General features: G+C 43.1%; 1 protein-coding gene across 1 annotated transcript; it reads right to left on the bottom strand.

Moving 5' to 3' along the window:
* Positions 1 to 5,714: 5,714 nt before the first annotated feature.
* Positions 5,715 to 13,094, bottom strand: LOC148662849 (uncharacterized). The gene is made up of 7 exons (XM_088633017.1): positions 12,844 to 13,094; positions 10,713 to 10,825; positions 10,017 to 10,070; positions 9,750 to 9,821; positions 9,430 to 9,645; positions 6,460 to 6,666; positions 5,715 to 6,179 (listed from the first exon to the last, which is right to left on the bottom strand). Exons 1-7 carry the CDS (start codon positions 12,893 to 12,895, stop codon positions 5,799 to 5,801), a joined length of 1,095 nt encoding a protein of 364 aa, XP_088489143.1. The 5' UTR covers positions 12,896 to 13,094; the 3' UTR covers positions 5,715 to 5,798.
* Positions 13,095 to 20,971: the final 7,877 nt, after the last annotated feature.

Below are 20,971 nucleotides of genomic sequence, written 5' to 3'. Positions count from 1 at the left end.
GGTGCTTTATATTACAGTACTCACATCGCAATCTTCTGTTGAGTGAGAACTCTTTGCTTGTGTTCAGAGAGAGGCAGGTTTACACAATTAAATGCAGGCACACTCAACGTGTTGCAGAGTTGCGCTGCTGTTTTAAATGTACCTCTTTTAGTTCTGTTAAATCCTAAATTATTTGAACTAATAATATACTATAATAATATACAGTAAATATACTGATCCACATAAGAAGTGCTTTCGGTTTCTGATCATTTTTATTGAGCGCTGCTCTAAACTTTACATTTGCTCGGGCTAGTTTTCCCCATGAAAAAAAGACATATCCCTAACATAGAATATGTGAATATGGAATATAGAATATGGAGATCATCTCCAGCTTTGAGCTCAACTACAACAAGAAGTCATGCTAAATGAAGTATAGTAAGTAGACATCGCCAGACAACAGAACGAGAGAGTAGAAGGCAGGAATATATCTGTGTAGTTAATAAAATAGTTAAAACAATATAAAAACGTCTCTTTATTAAGACACACAACATGGCGACGAGAGATGAATGCTTGACGGACTCAAAGCGAGCAGAACACTGCAGATTTTAGTTCTCTTGCTGGTAGAAACGAACTTTTGAATTTTCGGACTTTTCGTTTAGCTTGCGCCATGGAAGATATGGCAGCCGCACCAAGAAGCTTTGCTTATGCCCAGCTTTTTCCACCGCCTCTACTGAACCTCGGAGCTCCGGATTTGTATACGGAATACAAGATATGGAGTCGTACAGATTTTTTTTTTAAATAGCCAGTGGATCTACAGAAGCTTAGGATGCCGTGAGACGTGCTACATTACTGCACTGTATCGGGGCTCCAGTGCAGCGGATTTTCGCCAACCTCCCTGTAGAAAAAGGTACACATGAACAGACTGTAGCTGCCTTAGACGCTTACTTTACACCGCGGAGAAATGTGGTTTTGGAACGGCATAAATTTAGGCAGAGAACTCAGGACGAATCTGTTGATGTTTTTGTGACTGTACTAAGAGAACTGGCTAAATCGTGTGACTTTGGAGTATTGGAAACTGACATGCTAAGAGATCAACTTGTGGAAAAATGTGCACATAAGAGACTATAAATTGCTGCAGGAGGAAGGGCTGACTTTAGAAATTGCTCTTACAGTCGCTAGAATTCATGAAGCAGCTCAAGCAGAATCAAGAATGCTTTCTGACCACAGTGACAAAGTGACACTGAACGGGGCGCTCGCTCATACTTTACAAACAAAAGCCGAGCAGCAGGGCGCAGTCATGCTAGAGAAATAGAAGAACAGGGGACGGCTGACATTACATGTTACAGGTGCGGACTAACAACGCACAAAGCAGATGAATGCGGAGCGTGAACAGCAAAATGTCTACACTGTAAGAAAACAGGACATTATGCACGAGTGTGTAGAAAGAGACGCTTCTCATCAGGAAAATAAATTTAATACAAATAAGGAAGGGACAAAACTGCGAGCAGTTCAAGAACCTTCTTCAGACACAGATGAATTTGTTAATTCCACTGACCCTGAAGGTAAAGAACTGTTCAAATAAATGGCCAAGAGATAAAAATGGTGATAGATACAGGAAGTCAAATAAACTTCATTGGAGTAGAACTTTTCAAGAAAGTGTTTGCACACAGAACTAAGCCTCAGCAGACTAAGAAGAAAAATTATGCCTATGCACATATGAGTCCACTTAAGTGTGTTGGCTACTTCGAGGCACAGCTGAAATGGCAGAAAAATGTAATAAAGGACAAAGTCTTTGTAGTTGAAGGAAATATAGAAGTGTTGTTGAGAAGAAAAGCATGTTTTGATCTGAAGATTCTGAATGTAGGAGACACTGTCAATGCGGTTGACCAGTCTTCAGAGAGGTTTAAGCGGTTAGCACAGGAATATGAGTCACTCTTTAAAGGCTTAGGACAGATCAAGGGGTTACAGTCACAAGGTTACAGTAGATGAGAAAGTTTCACCAGTAGCTCAAAGTCTGAGACAAATACCCTATCCAATGATAGAAGCTGTTAATCAAGAGTTAGATAAAATGTTGGATGATGGAATTATTAAAGACGTGAATGAAGGTGCAGAATCTCAAATATTCTGATAATACCTAAAAAAGACACCAAGGAAGTGAGACTGTTTGTGGATCTGCGAGAAGTGAATAAAGCAGTTATCAGAGAGAGACATCCAGTACCAATGGTTGGCAGCATATTGCAAGCAGTGCAAGGAGCCAAAGTTTTTGCAAAGTTAGATGTTCGAAAAGGATTCTGGCAAGTTAAGTTGGCCCTGGGATCAAGACACCTTACTACCTTCACCACACACAGGGGTTGTTACCATTTCAGAGTAGTTGCTTTTGGCTTGTCTAGTGCCCCAGAGGCCTATCAGAAGGCTATGGACTCAATGTTGTGTGAAATGCCAGGTGTTTTATGGTATATGTATGATGTTGTAGTAAATGCGGAAAATGAAGAACAACTAGAACAGAGGCTCAGGCAAGTATTCCAAAGATTCCAAGACAGAGGCTTAACTTTAAATAAAGATAAGTGTATATTTGGCCTGAAAGAGATCGAGATACTGGGACATTTGGTCACTGCAGAAGGAATAAAACCAGACCCGAAAAAGGTGGCAGCTGTTTGCAGTGCACCGAGACCTGAGAATGTTGCGCTTCTGCACTTGTTCTTAGGCACTTGTGGATTTTTGATTAAATTAATTCCTAATTATGCAGATATATCAGAACCCCTTAGAAAACTAACGAGGAAAGGACAGAAGTGGGAATGGAGATCGGAAACTGAGAAAGCCTTTGCCGAGTTGAAAAGAGCACTTGTAACTGAACCGTGTCTGGCATACTTCAAACTAGATGCGTCACCAGTAGTGATCAGTGACGCGAGTCCTGTAGGACTTGGAGCAGTATTGCTACAAAGACCAGAAGAAGCCAGTGGCATATGCAAGTCGCTCACTTACCCCAACAGAAAGGCATTACTCGCAAATAGAGCATGAAGCCTTGGGTTGTGTTTGGGCAGTGGAACATTTTAGGACATATTTATGGGGAGGCAAGTTCACACTTCAAACAGATCATAAACCCCTCATTTACATGTTCAATCCCAAAAAGGCAACATTGTTACCACCCAGGATACAAAGACTTGGATTGAGATTACGGCCATATGATTACAAAATTGAACACATAGTAGGGAAAACCAGTGTCGCAGACTCATTGTCACGTCTTCCTTTACCAGACACAGAAGACACTGGTTATGTAGACACCTATGTTGATAGAGTGCTTTCAATCAGCACTTATGAACTGCATGCACTGACATTTGAGGAACTTAAGCAAGCCACAAACGAAGATGACACATTGAAATTGTTGATGTCCATATTGGAAAAAGGACAATGGCCTAATCCAATTCCAGAAGAACTTCAGCCATACCACTGGTGTAGGTTGGAGTTATCTACATATGATGGACTGCTTTTAAGAGGACAGAGGATTGTGTTACAGAAAACAAAAATCAGACAAGCATTGAAAATAGCACATGAGACACATCAGGGTGTGGTTCGTACAAAACAGTACCTGAGAAGGAAATTTTACTGGCCCAACATGGACAGTGATGTTGAAAGACTAGTCAGGAATTGTTCCACTTGTGTGTTGAATCAGCCATTGTAGGAGGATCAACCTCTCCAACCACTTGAATTACCACCAAGGCCTTGGACAAAATTGGGCATTGATCTGGTAGGTCCCATTCAGAATGAATACATATTGATTCTCACAGACTATTATACCTCTTACCCTGAGGTGGTAGTTGTATCAGACATATCTTCAGCCACAGTTATTAGAGAGCTGATGAACATCTTTGCATGATTTGGTTATCCAATAGAGGTAGTAACAGATAATGGCAGGCAATTCATAGGACAGTTGTTTGAATAATTTCTGACTAACTGTGGAATTAAACACATCCGTGCATCACCTTACTATCCGAGCAGTAATGGCAAAATTTAAAGATTTAAATTTTGCCATTATCACAGATACCTGAAAAAGGCCTTGAGAGCAGCTGCGACAGAAGGAAAAAAATGGAGAGAGGAACTCCCTAAGATTTTGCTGGCTTATTCATCAACACCTCACAGGGCATCTGGAGAAACCCCAGCTAATCGTATCTTTGGACGTGATATCCGGACTAAACTACCAAACGTGGAAAAGAAAGAAGAAGAGCCAAGGGACATTCAAAAGACAAAAGATTTCCATAGACATCATGAGGAGTACGCACACAAAATGAAATTATATGCAGACGAGACACATCGATCAAAGGGATCACAACTTCAAGGTCGGTGATGTAGGGTTTGTAGCTGGCCTAGACAATGGTAAATTGGATGCCAAGTTCAAAGACACTCGCTATATGTTATTGAGAAACAGCTCTTGTAAGTCTTTTGAGTTAGTGAATGTGGAAGATGGCTAAAAAATAATGAGAAATGTAAAACATCTTCGACACGCTCCTCCATTGGACCATGATTTTGAATCTGCAGAAACAGAAAATGCTGAGAATACTGGACTTTCTGATGTGCAGGAAGTGCCGAGTTCCCAGACAGTGGAGAGTACATCCATAGGAGAGCCAGTAACTTTGCCCAGAAGTGAAGTAACAACCAGAAGTGGCAGGGTTATCAGGAAACTGGCTCATTTCAGAGACATTTAAAAATATAAGACTTGCACAGCTCTCCAAATGTTAAATTGCCCTATTTTGTTTGTGTTATCTATGTACAGTAGATGTTGCTTAGACTGCTAGAAATGAGGTGATATTTAGAAATGACTTAAGTAGAAATTGAACTAAAATTTGAGTTGGAACACATAGAAATAGTTGAAAAATAAAGTTGTAGGTGTTGAATAGAAATGGAAGGTTTTACATACATTTTGTTGTAATAGTTAATAACCGTTTACTGTTTGTTGATATAGAATTGTTACAATTGTATGGTAAAGTTATGGACTTTAAAAATAACAAAGGAAGGGATGTAGTTTAGTGAGTAGACATTGCGAGACAACAGAACGAGAGAGTAGAAGGTGGGAATATATGGTGTAAGGGCGTGATCTGTGTAGTTAATGAAATAGTTAAAATAATATAAGAACGGCTCTTTATTAAGATACACAACAGAGATATTTCAAACTTGATGGGAAATTAATTTTTTGACACAGAATCAGATTGAAATAACACAGACGACCGGGATATGTAATATCACTTTAAATCTCTGAAAGTCACAATCAGCTTGACACAAAGTACACAAGGAGTCTTGTCTGCACTAGAGTTCAAAGAACAGTCAGGCAGGCTCATAGTTCCTATTAGCTGTAGACCTCCACTAATTAAGACTGTAGACCTGAGGAGTTACTCTGCACCATTGAGTAAGAAAAATGTTTAAGGGCTTTTTCTGGTTTTGAGTCTCTGTAAGAGGCGAAGCAGACTTGGCTCTTGAATGCAGGAGAGAAATCCAGAGGATTCCTACCCACCCCCCCATGCAGGAAGGCCAATGTGCAGGGTGTGAATCCACACTCTGTAGGGGAATGTTGGGCTCTGTGGACACTGTGGACAGAGAGTCAGCACCAGGAATGGCTACTGGTGGATATTTCTTCATTACTGAAAACTCTGCCAGATGCTGTAGCACCCCCTGGCGTTCACCCATCTGCACAGCGCACAGTGGTTCCCTTGTCTGCACTGGTGCACCCTGTAGCAGTGGCCATAGTCAAGACAGGACACCTGAAGATAAAGAGTGCAGTGCCTCTCTCACCAGCCGTGGCTCAGTGTTTGAGAGGATAGGTATCACTGTTATGGCCTGTTCCTCTTGATCCGCTCGTAGACGTCTGACGCTGCTCTACCCACCCATACACTGGCCGTAGTGCCGACTATAGTTCCTGTGGCGATCCCAGCCTGCACAGTTATAGCGCCCCCGACCAAGAAGGCCCCAGCCACGCCTCCAGCCACACCCCCAGCCACGGTCAGCACAGGTATGGTCACCACACAGCCCACAGTCAGGCCAAACTTGATCTGATAGATCTGCAGGAACTTCTCACTCTTAGTGGCTGTGTACTCGCAGAGCTCCTCAAACTCCCACTGGCTGACTTTGTCCTTTACATAGTCCAGCAGTTCTGTCTTCTTTACCTCCAACATCTCCCTCATCTTCTTTGGACGTTTCAGCATGTTATTGCTCTACAGAACATTGAGGGGTAAGTACACTTCAGAGTAAAGGATAGCTCCATATATCTTTTGAACATTCCAGTACACCCCAGAAACAAGCAGAAGACTGCTCCAGAACACCCTGGACACAAGAGCCTATGCCAGAACACCCCGGACAAAAACAGAATGCAAATGTACACAAAGAAACAAGGAGTGTCCATCAGGACAGCCCAGAATGAAGCAAGAGGTACCCCAATTAAACTCCCACACACATCTATAAACTCAAAATATTCCCACACAATCATATATTTACCTGCTTATGCAGAAAGCCATCAAATTCCTGCTGCGCCTGCAGGAGAATTAACTCCTTCAGGAACTTCTCTCGCTCAGAGCCAAGGAACTGTGAGAGCTCCTGGAAGTCCTGCTGACTGACTTCACCCTGCACATGGGACAGCAGCTCTACCTCCTTCTGTTCTACAGTCCTCCTCATCCCCTGTGTGGGGACGGGCATGATACTTCTCTGAGGAAACAGAGCACAGGTTCACTTTAGAGCAGAGGGCATCACACTACACCCTCTGAATTGCACAGGGCTCCCAGAAACAAAAAGGAGCCAACCCCAAAATACCCCAGAAACAAGCAGAAGACATCCCAGTGGCATCCAGTAAAATACACAGACAATGTGACTTACAAACACTCTCTCATACCCTCCTTGTTTGTCACACTCTCACAGCCTCCGTGTTTCTAACTCTCACATGCTTCTTGTTTCTCATACTCTCACACCCTCCTTGTTTCACACACTAATACACCCTCCTTGTTTCACACACTCACACCCTCCACATTTCTCATACACACTCCTTGTTTCTCACACGAACACACCCTCCTTGTTTCAAACTCACACCCTTCTTTATTACTCTCACACCCTCCTTGTTTCTCACTCTCACACCCTCGATGTTTCTCACCCTAACACACACACCCTCCTTGCAAGACTTTAACATATCAAAGGATCCTCAGTTCCTCGCAATATTGTCTGCAAGGTGAACCTTTGTAGGGATGTCTGAGAACATTTTGGGGTAATGTTTCTTTCTTGAGGTTTGGGAGCGAGCCATAAACTCTACTGGAGCTTTCAGAGGAGTAAATGGTTTTCTGGAGGTCAGGTTGTCTCAGTATCTAGGACACATAGAGCGCAGAGACAGTAAGATCTGACTTCAAGCAGAACCTTTTCAAATCTTAGGTTCTTTTAAAACCCTGTGTGACAGAGGGATCTCTTTCACCGTCCACGGACGGTACAGTACACAACACACATTATCCCACAAGTTACACCTGTATTGCATCCACTTTCCTGTCAGTTAGCTAGCTATTGAGGGTGCACCCTTGTGGCTTGGCTGGCAGTTTCCCATTTCATACATGCAAAACATTACCAGAATTTATTTTGAAATCGGTTTCCTGTTATCTGTAGTAAATCAGACACAAACACAAACTCTGAAGGGCTAACGTTATATTTTCTGTTTATTTGTACTTAGCTGTGTGAGAGAGCTGATAGGGGCTAAGTGTGTTGGGACTCCTTGTTTGTAATTATCAGAGGAAGGGCTTATTATTTTTTGTGTATATTTGTTTCATTTCTTTACTTTTCCACTATATATAATTGTTTGTTGGTTTGTGGGGAGCACTGTCCTAATAAATCATCACTTTTGCACCTAAGTGCTATTGTGGCCGAGCCATTGTTCTGTTTTAAAATAACTAACTTGGGCACCCCTCCTGCCCTCCCTGTGACACCCTGCTCCCTGATATTGTGACAGAAAAGAAGTAGGATTGCTTTGTAGTAACAATAATGGAAAATAAAGAAATTCTTACTGATCATAACTGATAATTCTGTTGCTGCATGCTGTAGGTCAGAACCAGTAGGTTCTTGAAAAACCTCTAGCAGTCACAAGACTTTAACATTAGGGGAAAGAGAAACACAGAGAGGACATTGCTGCACAACAGCTTGAAAGCAGGAGTGTGAAAACATCAAATCTTGAAAAAGATGAGGGGACCCATGGTTAGTATCGCTGTCTCGCGCCGCTGGTGCCTTCATTTCAGTTCTGGTCCTGGGGCTCTATCTGGGTGGAGTTTGCATGTTCTCCTGTGTTCATGTGGGTTTTCTCTAGGTGCTCCTGTTTCCTCCCAAAGTCCAAAGACATGCTGGTAGATAAACTGGCTTCCCATGCTGGGAGTACCCTGTCTTCTGCCTGCAATCTAAAAATGCTCTTGGAAAACTAGTTTACACAAATGTTGTTGCGTGGAACCTTATTATTTTCTGTGACCCCTAATGTAACATTTATAATGTGCTGGCTGTCTTTGCAGTTTAGTTAATACATTTGATGTTGTTTTGTAATATTTTGCAGAGTCTATATGTATTTGCCCTTCATTGTAGTATTTCGTCTCCGAATAATAAACTTCAAAAAAAGAAAACAGAAGGATTATAAGTAGAACACACACACACTTCTTGTTTCATACTCACACCCTTCTTCATCACTCTCACACCCTTCTTCATCAGTCCCACACCCTCCTTGTTTCTCTCACACACAGCCTCTCAACCCTCCTTGTTTCACACACTCACACGCTCTCCTTGTTTCTCTCACATAGTCTCACACCCTCCTTGTTTCTCTCACACACTCTCATGCCCTCCTTGTTTCCTCGTTTCTCACTCTCATACCCTTCTTCTTCATCACTCACAGACCCTCCATGTTTCTCACTCTCACACACAAACCTTCCTTGTTTCTCATTCACAAACCCTCAAAGAAAAAAACTCAGTCTTCACTCAGCTTTCCAGACAAGCTTGTCAGAAGATTGTCAAACAGAGATCTTTAATTCAATATTCTGAAGGGGAGCATATCACAGAGAATGGGTTTCTCCTAGCACTCAGTAAGATATGCTCAGTTAACTGAAGTTACACTTTCCTTATTATACATTAAAAGTAGGCTAGACTTTAACATATTAAATAAATATACAGGGAAAAGACAGTGTCAGAAGTGTTTCAAGCATAAACAAAACAGGACAGGAAGATGCCATTTGTCTCTAGTTGAATACAGGCTTTAGTTGCAGAAAGACTTCGGTCTTAGGTGCAAACAGAAAACCTTTCCTGTGCATCGTCACTGTCTAGACCCATGTCACTCAGTCTTCCACACCCTCCTTGTTTCTCCCCTTCCCCCCTCCAGTTTCTTATATGCACACACACACACACACACACACACACACACACACACACACACACACACACACACACTCTCACACACACACTCACCTGCTCATTCAGAAAGTTGGTGAATTCCTGCTTCTCCCTCATGATGATGAGGAGAGTATATTCTTTCAGGAATGTCTCACGCTCAGAGCCCAGGATCTCCAAGAGTTTCTGGAAATCCTGCTGACTGACTTCACCCTGCACACGGGCCTTCAGCTCAGCCTCTTTCAGCTCCACAGTCCTCCTCATCCCCTGTGTGGTGTTGTGGATGATCATTCTCTGAAGAAAGGGGGAGCAAGGTCAACAAGCCCAGGAGTTCAAGCACACACACACTCTCTGACACCTTTATACTAACATTGTCACACACTTTCACACACTGTTACCTGCTCATTCAGAAAGATGGTGAACTCCTGCTTCACATGCCGGAGAGTGAGCTTGTTGAGGGCATGGATTAGCTGGAGGAGGAAGCAAAGGAGTTACCGATTTAACTGACATTGATAGAGATGTTCTGGAATGAAACACACATTTCAAGGAATGTTCTATCCTGACAGGCTGAACGAACTGAGTCTCTTTATTCTGAAGGAACTGAAAACAGGAACAGAGAACAGTTGAAAAGGTTTTCTGGGTCAGCAGGGAAGAGAGGGACACACCTCTGCAGGAGAGGAAATTCTGTATGTGCTTGTGAGAATCACTTGTGCCACTTCCTGTGAAGACAAGAACAAGTTCAGTGTGGTTTCGTTGTGTAGTGTGGGGTCACAGCTTCACAGTTTCCATCACAGGCTATGCAGGTGTTAGTTAGCCCCAGTTCTGTCAAATTGGGACTGACACCTACACAGCTTCTTCCCCCAGGCCATAACTCTTATAAACAAGGACACTTCTCTCATCCCTCCTCTGTGATCAGCTGTACATCTTCATTTGTAGTGCAAAAACAAAATCTACAGATAAAAAGTGATATGTACAATTTAACGATACACACAGTTAAGTAATAAAATGTAAAATTAATACTGTGTTTATTTACAGAAAATATCAGTAGCATGTGCCATTAAATATATATATAGAGATATTACTTTTATGTTATTGGAATTTATGTCAATACCTGCACCAAGAGAAATTTATTGTACATTTTGTAATTAATGAATAAGGTTTCTGAATTCATTCTCAATAATTGACAGACAACACATCAGAACAACTAACAGTTCATATCACACTGTATCCACTGTATGGCTTGTAGTATATAGGGCTTTACTGCACTGTACTGGTTTTTAACTTTTTAACATGATCTTTGATGTGTTTTACCCTAGTGGTGTATTGATGGCTGTTGATTGGTTCAATGAATAATGTCTTACCTTGAATATCTCTGCCAGTGTCTTTCCTGTCACAGTTGACTGTATTGTCTGCAGGACCTGGACAATGTGGTTGATGTACTCTTTCAAGCAGTGCTGAAACTGTTCATTCATTTCTTAGAAAAACACGAGAAAACAAATGAGTAATAGAAGCTAGTCTTGAATTTAGACTAGACTATTAATTTTTGCTATTCACAATCCTCACAAACTCTGACACATGCAACCCAGTGGATTTCCTCAAAATGAACACTAAACCACCAACCAGATGTCACACTCCTTTATAAGCTCTTTGGGGTTTCTTTTCTTTATCATACACACACTTTCCACTGAGGGTGGCAATCACACTAACCACATCATTGAGGTAGCAGGATACATAATGTTACGATCCGTGCCTCTCGGCAACGGAAGAGGCAGAAGTAGGTGTAGCCCCTATCCATCAGTTCACCTATCAGTTTTCCCATTCACCACCACACCCCCGTCTCATCCTACTTAAACACCTGTCCTTCCCTACCTCGTTGCTCAGTATTGGTTTTCCCTATCGAGCTTCCTGGTTGCGCTTCTTCTACTCTGTGTTTGTCTTGGATTTCGGCTTACGGTTTTTCCCTTTGGACTTCGGCTTTTCGGATCTCGGCTTGGATTGGTACTTTCGCTCTGTCTTGGATAACTGGCTACCTCTGGATTCTCGGATTGCTCTACGGACTACGACTTCGGATCACACTTCGGCTTCGGTACACGTTCCCTTTCAGATATCTTGCTCCCCCTGGACTCTCGGCTCGTTCCTACGATTACGGTTTACTTTCGGTTTACGACTTGGCTTTGTTCGCTCCTGCAAGTGGGTTCACTCACTAGTTCGGTCCCTATTACCGAACTCGTAACACATAAATCCATAATCCATTACATCTGGGCCCTTTGACTTCAGAGTCTCCAGTTCATCCGTTTCTCCTCACTGCTAGGAACCTCCTGCTTCCAGACCCCAACACAGAGCCTCATGCTTCTACTCCATTAGGTCACTGTTTCAGACTCAACAGGTGCCTCAGATTCCCAGGTCCACCTCCAGCCATGATGTCCTCCCCTGACGCCACCAGGTTGAGTTACAACCTGGTGGCTCACACAAGCTCACACTACCTACATCACAGAGTCTATTCGGCACTACACACTGTGCCGAGACCCAACACACTTTCCCTCTCTAACACACACTCACAACCTCTCTGGTTTCTCACTCTCACACCTTTAGGTAATGAACTCACAGCTGCCAGCGCACCACTGTGTTACACCTACGTAGCTGCCAGCTCACTTCATTGTGCCCAGCCACCACCGCACTATCTCCCAGAGGGTGCAACTAGATAGACCCCACTCGCTTCCCCGATAACAATGTATTGCCAGGGGGAGGGTCCCTCTACCACACAACCCTCTCTGATCCACACACACTAACTCACAACTCACACATACAGTGGACACGACAGCCCTGCTCTCACACACTAGCAGGATGCTGTCCCTTTAAATCTTTCTATGATCTCATAAAGCTCAGTTTCTTCTGTCAGTCTCCTCACAGACTGACGTTTTCACTCTTTTCCCCGCAGGCTATTCCTCTCATAATCCCCGCTGGAATTGTCATTCGTCTCCACCCCCTCACAAGGTTAATTCATCAGCGAATCATTCTTTATTCACTCATACTAGACATGGCGGCACACTCTTCTAACATCGTCCCGACTAGTAGGGGCTCACAGCAGCTCACAGCCGCTACTGTCAAGCTTCAGCCCGGCTCTCCCACAGCAGAGCCTCCACATTTGTCCTTTCACTACTGCAGCCACAGCCACACTATGTTCTTGCTGGATGTCCCCCCCCTTTTAAACCACTTCTACAGCTGCAGTTCATTCACCTATTCAAGTCTGGTGTGGTTTCCATGGCAACGTGTCTTCCTTAATCCGAGTTTCCACCCTCCACACCAAACACTCCCTGCATTGTACCACACATGCTTCCAGGCCATTAACAAACTCACAGCATTGCAGAACTTTACCACCCGGAGCTACCTGTAGCTGGTTTGCTACTCAACAGTACCTCCCTGTGGTTGACCAGAACACCTGTCTACAAGATTAGGGCAGCTGCTCTGGGAGTGGAACTGTCCGGTTTTTACCTTGCATGGTTCCCTGTTGACTCCAAAGCAGTCGGTCCCCAGGAAAGGGCATGAGGTGGCAGCATGGCCTCTTCTCCCTGAGGATCCTCAGAACCTGTTTGTTTGTCCCTGACTCCTCCAAGCGCTGAAAGCACAGACAGACATGTCGACAGGAAAGGGGTAGGATCCCATCCCTCTGTGTCTAAAATAATGCAGCTCTGAGCCTGAAGGAACAGGCTCTGGAGGGGGTTTCTTTAGTCTTGAGTCCCAAAATGACAGTCTGAAGGAACTGAGTCTCTTTAGTCTGAAGGATGTGTCCCACACTGCCAAGCTGGAGGAACAGAGTCTTTTTTAATCCAAAAGGAGTGTCCCACACTAACAGACTGAAGGAACTGCTTCTCTTTAGTCCGTGGCCTGTAGTTGTCTGTATGAGGCACTGTTGTAGCTCCTGACCGGTCTAGAGTATCAGTATCTCTCTGCCTTTCTCAGCACGGGTCAGGGTTATATATACAGATGCAGCCATTCAAAATGCGCGGGCGATACCACATTATTTTCCGGTATGCTGTACGCAGTCTACCGCAAGCTACCGGTAAATACCGCGAGTTACCGGTAAATACTGCTAGTTACCGTAAATTCTCCTATAATACGACAAGCAAAATAATAGTATCCGGAATTTCCGCAAGGTGGAGCTAATAAAGCTCAACCTCTCATGTTTGAGCTGTGGCCATCAGTCTTTAACGAAGATATTACTAATAGTATTAGTAATGAATGACCTTGGACAAGCTGTAAGTGTAAACTCAAAGTATTGCCCTGGTCAACATTCTTTTTTTCATTGACCGTCTTTGTAAAAGTAACACCACAGCATTTCGCAATCACGCATTTGTTTCCAATCATGCAAAGTACAGTGATTCACCATGCCTTTCACATGCTCATAAAAGAGATTGATTTAGGAACATAAACATATTACCGTATGCAAACTGTACTGTATACAGTATGTATATGTATATTTAATGTCTTAACTGTGCCCGTTTAAGTATTGAATATTCATATCTAATTTTACCACTGAAGGGAAATCTGAGTAGCTGAGCATAAAAAGAATAGGAGCATACTGCAACACGTGTGAAGGCCATAAACGATATTAATTTTGGAACATAAACATACAGTATATAGCTGGTCTTGATACTTTAAAGAAAAAAATACACACCCGTATTCCATTTCTCCCTAAACATTTTAAGCTTCGAAGTCTTTAACTAACGTGATACTGGAGTCAACAAGCATACTTTTAGAATTTGATTAAAAGGGAATATAATATGGAATCGCGTATCTCAAGAATTTAATAATGGTATGATTATATTCGTGTACTGCGACAGGGCTGTGTAAGGCTGTTTCGCCTCCCTGTTCATGCGAGCTGTCTTGTAGCCTACTTGTCTAGGTGTGTGACTAACAATGCACAGGTTGTGTGTTCAAATCCAGCTGGTGCTGGACTTTTCTTTTAACAAACATTTCTTCAAAAAAATAGAATAGCGATATTATGGACAACCAATTGACTTTTATATTTCAAAATATCGCAACATGATCGATTCTAAGTCATTTTTGATAACAATGAATAGTCACCTTCTTCCTTTCTGACAGCGGTTCCTGCTTCTATTGTGTGTGTGTGCAACAGAGTAAATTTTTATAGAGAAATGGAGGCTGGACAGTATGTGTTACAATATAAACATTTATATTGATTTAAATCGTGTTCTGGACTTCACACGCGTTGCAGTATGCTCCTATTCTTTTTATGCTCAGGCACTAAGATTTCCCTTCTGCTTTGTGTAAGGATGGTATCAAAAGCAATCTTAAGTGGTGAGAAAGCTGTGCTCAATGTATTTAAGGGACTTTCGAAACTCTGCCCCAAAGTCATGTGACTGATTTTTCGCCCTGTTTCGTTGGTTAAACGCAATGATCACAAGCACCACCATGGTAACTGGGATGTGTAGTTTTTAATTCGGTTTGAATTATAACTGTACGTACTGTCTTCATATTTGGCCAGAGCTTTAAAGAGAAGGCACGCCAAAAAATTTCGGTGCCGTCGTCTCCGCTTTAAAGGTACCCCCGTGCTGGAAGAATTTGACCTTGGAACGTTTGCCCAGCGTACTGTTAAACCAATGCATTAGCATGTTAAAGCGATTCTATTGAGGGAGTAGCCCAGCTACCACTTAACACTGTACTTCCTACTTTGAATACCTGTGAGACCGGTTTAATTCGTCACAGCCAGCACTCCGGGAGGGAGGGGGGTTGAGTAGTGGAGGCAGGCGAGATTTCCAGCGAAAGACACCTCCCCCTCAAAAACCATGTAAGCAGTAATGCTTTAAGTTGAAAACCGAGGTAGATTTTGAGGATGATAAAGAGGGTAAACTGGGATGGGAGGAGGGTTTGGTTTTGCATAAGGGTTTTGCATAAGGGGCAGAAGATTTCCCTTCTGCTTTGTGTAAGGGAATTGAGTGTAAGTAAAATTACCTTACACTCAATTTAAACACAAGCTGTTTTTCTGTATGAACCTCTAAGCTGGTTCATACAGAAAATGTAGAAATGCATTAGCCTGATTATGATTAAAAAACACATAATTAAACACACGTTTGTGATTTAAATCAGAACACGATTTAAATCAATATAAATGTTTATATTGTAACGCATACTGTCCAGCCTCCATTTCTCTATAAAAATTTACTCTGTTGCACACACACACACAATAGAAGCAGGAACCGCTGTCAGAAGGGAAGAAGGTGACTATTCATTGTTATCAAAAATGACTTAGAATCGATCATGTTGCGATATTTTGAAATATAAAAGTCAATTGATTGTCCATAATATCGCTATTCTATTTTTTCGAAGAAATGTTTGTTAAAAGAAAAGTCCAGTACCAGTTGGATTTGAACACACAACCTGTGCATTGTTAGTCACGCACCTAGACCAGTAGGCTACAGGGGAACTCACATGAATAGGGAGGCAAAACAGCCCTACACAGCCCTGTCGCAGTACACGAATATAATCATACCGTTATTAAATTCTTTAGATACACGATTCCATATTATATTCCCTTTTAATCTAAATTCTAAAAGTATGCTTGTTGACTCCGGTATCACGTTAGTTAAAGACTTCGAAGCTTAAAATGTTTAGGGAGAAATGGAATACTGGTGTGTATTTTTTTTCTTTAAAGTACCAAGACCAGCTATATACTGTATGTTTATGTTCCAAAATTAATATCGTTTATGGCGTTCACACACGTTGCAGTATGCTCCTATTCTTTTTATGCTCAGCTACTAAGATTTCCCTTCAGTGGTAAAATTAGATATGAATATTCAATACTTAAACGGGCACAATTAAGACATTAAATATACATATACATACTGTATACAGTACAGTTTGCATACGGTAATATGTTTATGTTCCTAAATCAATCTCTTTTATGAGCATGTGAAAGGCATGGTGAATCACTGTACTTTGCATGATTGGAAACAAATGCGTGATTGCGAAATGCTGTGGTGTTACTTTTACAAAGACGGTCAATGAAAAAAAGAATGTTGACAAGGGCAATACTTTGAGTTTACACTGACAGCTTGTCCAAGGTCATTCATTATTAATACTATTAGTAATATCTTCGTTAAAGACTGATGGCCACAGCTCAAACATGAGAGGTTGAGCTTTATTAGCTCCACCTTGCGGAAATTCCGGATACTATTATTTTGCTTGTCGTATTATAGGAGAATTTACGGTAACTAGCGGTATTTACCGGTAACTCGTGTTATTTACCGGTAGCTTGCGGTAGACTCCGTACAGCGTACCGGAAAATAATGCGGTATCACCCGCGCATTTTGAATGGCTGCATCTGTATATATCATTACTGTCCAAAATTACAAATTAAAATTATACCATGATTTAAATTGTAGGCCACATAGCCCAGCCCTACATTCAGCACACACCAGCTCTCAGTGGGGAGGAGAGCAGTGTGATGAAGCCAGTTCAGAGATGGGGGTTATTAGGAGGCCATGATGGGTAAAGACCAGGTGGAAATTTGGCCAGGACACCAGGGTAACACCCCTACTCTTTTCAAGAAGCGCCCTGGGATTTTTAATGATCATGTAGAGTCAGAACCTTGGTTTACGTCTCATCCAAAGGACGGCGCCTTTTTACAGTACAGTGTCCCCGTCACTATACTGGGGCATTAGGACCCACACAGACCACAAGATGAGCACCCCCTACTGGCCCCACTAACACCTTTTCCAGCAGCAACCTTAGTTTTTCCCAGGAGTCTCCGATCCGAGTGTTCTGGCGCACTATGGCTGCCGTCGCATCATCCAGGTGGGGCTGCACATTGGTGGTGGTAGAGGGGAGTCCCCACTACCTGTAAAGCACTTTGAGTGGAGTGTCCAGAAAAGCGCTATATGAGTGTAAGCAATTATTATTAATAATTATTATTATTATTTTTATCCAGGTACTGACCAGGCTCACACCTGATTAGCTTCAGTGGGTTGCCACTGTGGCTGCTGGCTAGTAGCTAATAAGGCTTAATGCTAATGGTGTGCTCTGTGAAAGAGAACATTTGCTTGCTGTGTACATAAATAATAAAGCACTCTACAGAAAAAAAATACACAATGAGAGGAGACAACAGAATTACACCATTACAATAAGGGTTTGGAATACAGTGGAAGAGCAAAGCAATTGAATGAAGGTTTAAGTCTTGATTTAATTGTGCTCAGGGAAGGTGACTCTCTGGCATCCTTAGGAATAGAATTCCAGAGCTTTGGAGCATCACACCAGAAGGCCCTGTCACCCATAGACAGGCTTGGGGGACAGACAGGAGACCAGAATTAGAAGAGCGAAGGTTGTGAGGTGGGGAGTAGGACAATACTAGCTCAGACTGGTACAAATTCAAGATGCCGCCGTGTTAGTGGCAGCCTGCTACAGCAGCTCTGTGTCTTTTTGTTTCTTTCAGTTAGTAAATGCTAGTGTGTTAGTGTTTTTTCTTCATACCTTTGCCGGCAACTAGATTTGCGATCACAACATAATGGATACTAGGAAGCTGAGAAACTTTTTCTTGTTTTTTCTGATACTCGTACCTCTTTTTCTATCTAATGCCAATAGCTACAGAGGCATTGTCTACACGCGGGACCAGCTGATCGCGCTAGCGCGTCTGGCTCTACTCACTGGAGAAAAGCCATTGGTGCCGGAGGAGCTGAGGAGGAGAAGCCGAGGCGAAAGGCGAAGAGAAGGAGATTTAAACCCTACCTTCCTTCGATCATCCTGGGAAATGTGAGGTCCTTAGCGAACAATATGGGTGAACTGGGAGCATTGGTGAGGAGCCAGAGGGAGTATCGTGAATGCAGTATCATGTGTTTCACCGAGACGTGGCTGCAGGAACTTATTCCGGACTCGAATGTTACCATCGGCAGCTTTCAGACGGTGCAGGCGGACAGAAACACCGAGAGCGGCAAGAGGAAAGGAGGGGGGCTCGCGGTGCTTGTCAACAACAGATGGTGTAATCCTGGACATACTCATGTTAAGGAGCGCGTCTGTAACCCAGACATCGAACTGGTAGCCATAGGACTGCGTCCTTACTATCTGCCGCAGGAGTTTACATGCGCCATCTTTGTCGTTGTTTACATTCCACCTACGGCAAATGCAGAGGTAGCGCGTGACGTCATAAACACAGTCACAGCCAGGCTAAAAACAAAGCACCCTAGCGCTTTTATAGCTATTTCAGGGGACTTTAACCACGTATCTATTTCCACCACTCTGCCTACTTTCCACCAGTTTGTTAAGTGCCCGACCAGAGAAAACAAAACACTGGACTTATTATACGCCAATGCTAAGGATGCATATAGTTCCACAGCCCTTCCCCCCCTCCTGAGAGACTCCTCTCTAGGTTCTTTTGGCCAGGGATCTATAAGGCCATCGAGAAGTACTGTCGGGAATGCCCTGAGTGTCAGAAAAGTGTGCCACAACCTTATTATAGGAACCCTTTGATTCCCCTCCCAATTATTCAAACCCCCTTCGAACGGATTGGGATGGATTTGGTGGGGCCCCTGATCAGAACCACCAAAGGTCTCCAGTATATTTTAGTAATAGTAGACTATGCTACCAGGTACCCCGAAGCCATTCCGTTGAGAGCTGCCACCGCCAAAAACATAGCTAGGGAGCTAGTACAACTGTTCGCTCGAGTCGGAATTCCTAAAGAGATCCTAACTGATCAAGGTACACCTTTTATGTCTAAAGTCATGCGAGACTTATGTAAGCTACTGGGTATACAGCAGATCCGAACCTCTGTTTATCACCCTCAAACCGATGGTCTAGTAGAACGTTTTAATAAGACCCTGAAAAGCATGCTTAGGAAGACGATGCAAAAGGATGGGAAAAATTGGGATCAGCTGCTCCCGTATCTCATGTTTGCGGTTCGAGAAGTACCGCAGGCTTCGACTGGATTTTCCCCCTTTGAATTATTATACTCTCGGAAACCAAGGGGCCTATTGGACGTGGTCAAAGAATTGTGGGAACATCAACCTTCCCCTTTACAAACTATCATTGAGCATGTGGAACAGATGAGAGAAAGAATAAATGTTATTGTTCCCATAGTGAAAGGAAACCTGGAGAAAGCCCAGGCTCAACAACAACAAATTTATAACAGGGGAGCAGTTGCGAGGGAATTTCAGATTGGGGACAGAGTACTGGTTCTAGTTCCAACCCCAGAGTGTAAATTCTTGGCATCCTGGCAGGGACCTTATGAAGTGGTGGAAAAGGTGGGGCCAGTCAACTATAAGGTCAAGCAACATGACAGAAGACGGCAGCATCAAATCTACCACGTCAATTTGCTGAAAAAATGGCATGGCTCCGAAGTTCTGCTCACCAACTTTTCCCCAGACCCTCTGGAAGAAGAAACGGGTGCGGTAGCCGTGGGAGACCTGGCTCCGGCACAGAAACAGGAACTACAAGAATTCCTAAACCAAAACAAAGATGTTTTTTCCCGGACACCTGGTCGAACCCACCTTATACAACATAAGATTGTCACGGAATCAGGGAAAAAGGTAAGGCTACCCCCGTATCGAGTACCAGAAGCCAAAAGGAAATTGATTAAAGAAGAGGTGGGAAAAATGCTGGAGATGGGAATAATCGAGGAATCCCATAGTGAGTGGGCTAGCCCGATAGTTCTGATCCCAAAGCCGGATGGAACTATTCGATTTTACAACAATTTCAAAAGGTTAAATGAGATCTTGCGGTTTGATGCATACCCCATGCCCCGTATAGATGAACTAATCGGGCGATTAGGTAACGCTCGATACATCAGCACCCTTGATCTTACGAAGGGATATTGGCAAGTGCTGCTGGCCAAAGAAGATAAAGCCAAAACCGCTTTTGCCACACCTGAGGGACTATATCAGTATAGGGTCCTACCCTTCGGTTTGCATGGCGCTCCCGCAACATTCCAAAGATTGATGGACCGAATTCTGAGACCGTATCAGAATTTTGCAGCCGCCTACTTGGATGACGTCGTAATCCACAGCACAACCTGGGAACAACATCTACAACACCTGGAAGCAGTAACTGGAGCGTTGCGAGCAGCAGGATTAACGGCCAACCCAAGTAAATGTTGTCTGGGGGCTAGGGAAGCCAATTACCTGGGTTATACGATCAGGAGAGGATTGATCATGCCCCAAGATCAGAAGGTACACTTAATCAAGAACTGGCCCAAACCAGCTACCAAGAAGCAAATTCGAACGTTTTTGGGACTGGCAAATTACTATCGACGTTTCATCCCAGGGTTTGCAGCCGTGGCCGCCCCTCTACACGATCTGAAGAAGATGAGCTGTCCGGAGAAAATAAAATGGACCGACTTGGAAGAGAACAACGAACTACTGCAAGGAGAAAGGTTTATGATTTTGGATTACGGACACAGGTTTAGGATACATCGCAGATTGGCTTTATTACGAACTTTTGGAACTCGGAACGGATCAGGACTAAGGGAACGGATTACGGACTGTATTAGGAAGACAGTTATTGGAAGAAACGCCACGGATCTGAGGACAGTAAAGTGTGGTGTAAGTACTACCTTCGTTTACATAAACTATCCCCCGGAGACACCACACTACTTTCAGAGAGTCCTTTATTGACC

Source organism: Lepisosteus platostomus, chromosome 5, assembly GCF_059453375.1.
Source record: "Lepisosteus platostomus isolate fLepPlt1 chromosome 5, fLepPlt1.hap1, whole genome shotgun sequence".
Lineage (NCBI taxonomy): Eukaryota > Metazoa > Chordata > Actinopteri > Semionotiformes > Lepisosteidae > Lepisosteus > Lepisosteus platostomus.
This window is presented reverse-complemented; position numbering and strand designations above follow the sequence as displayed.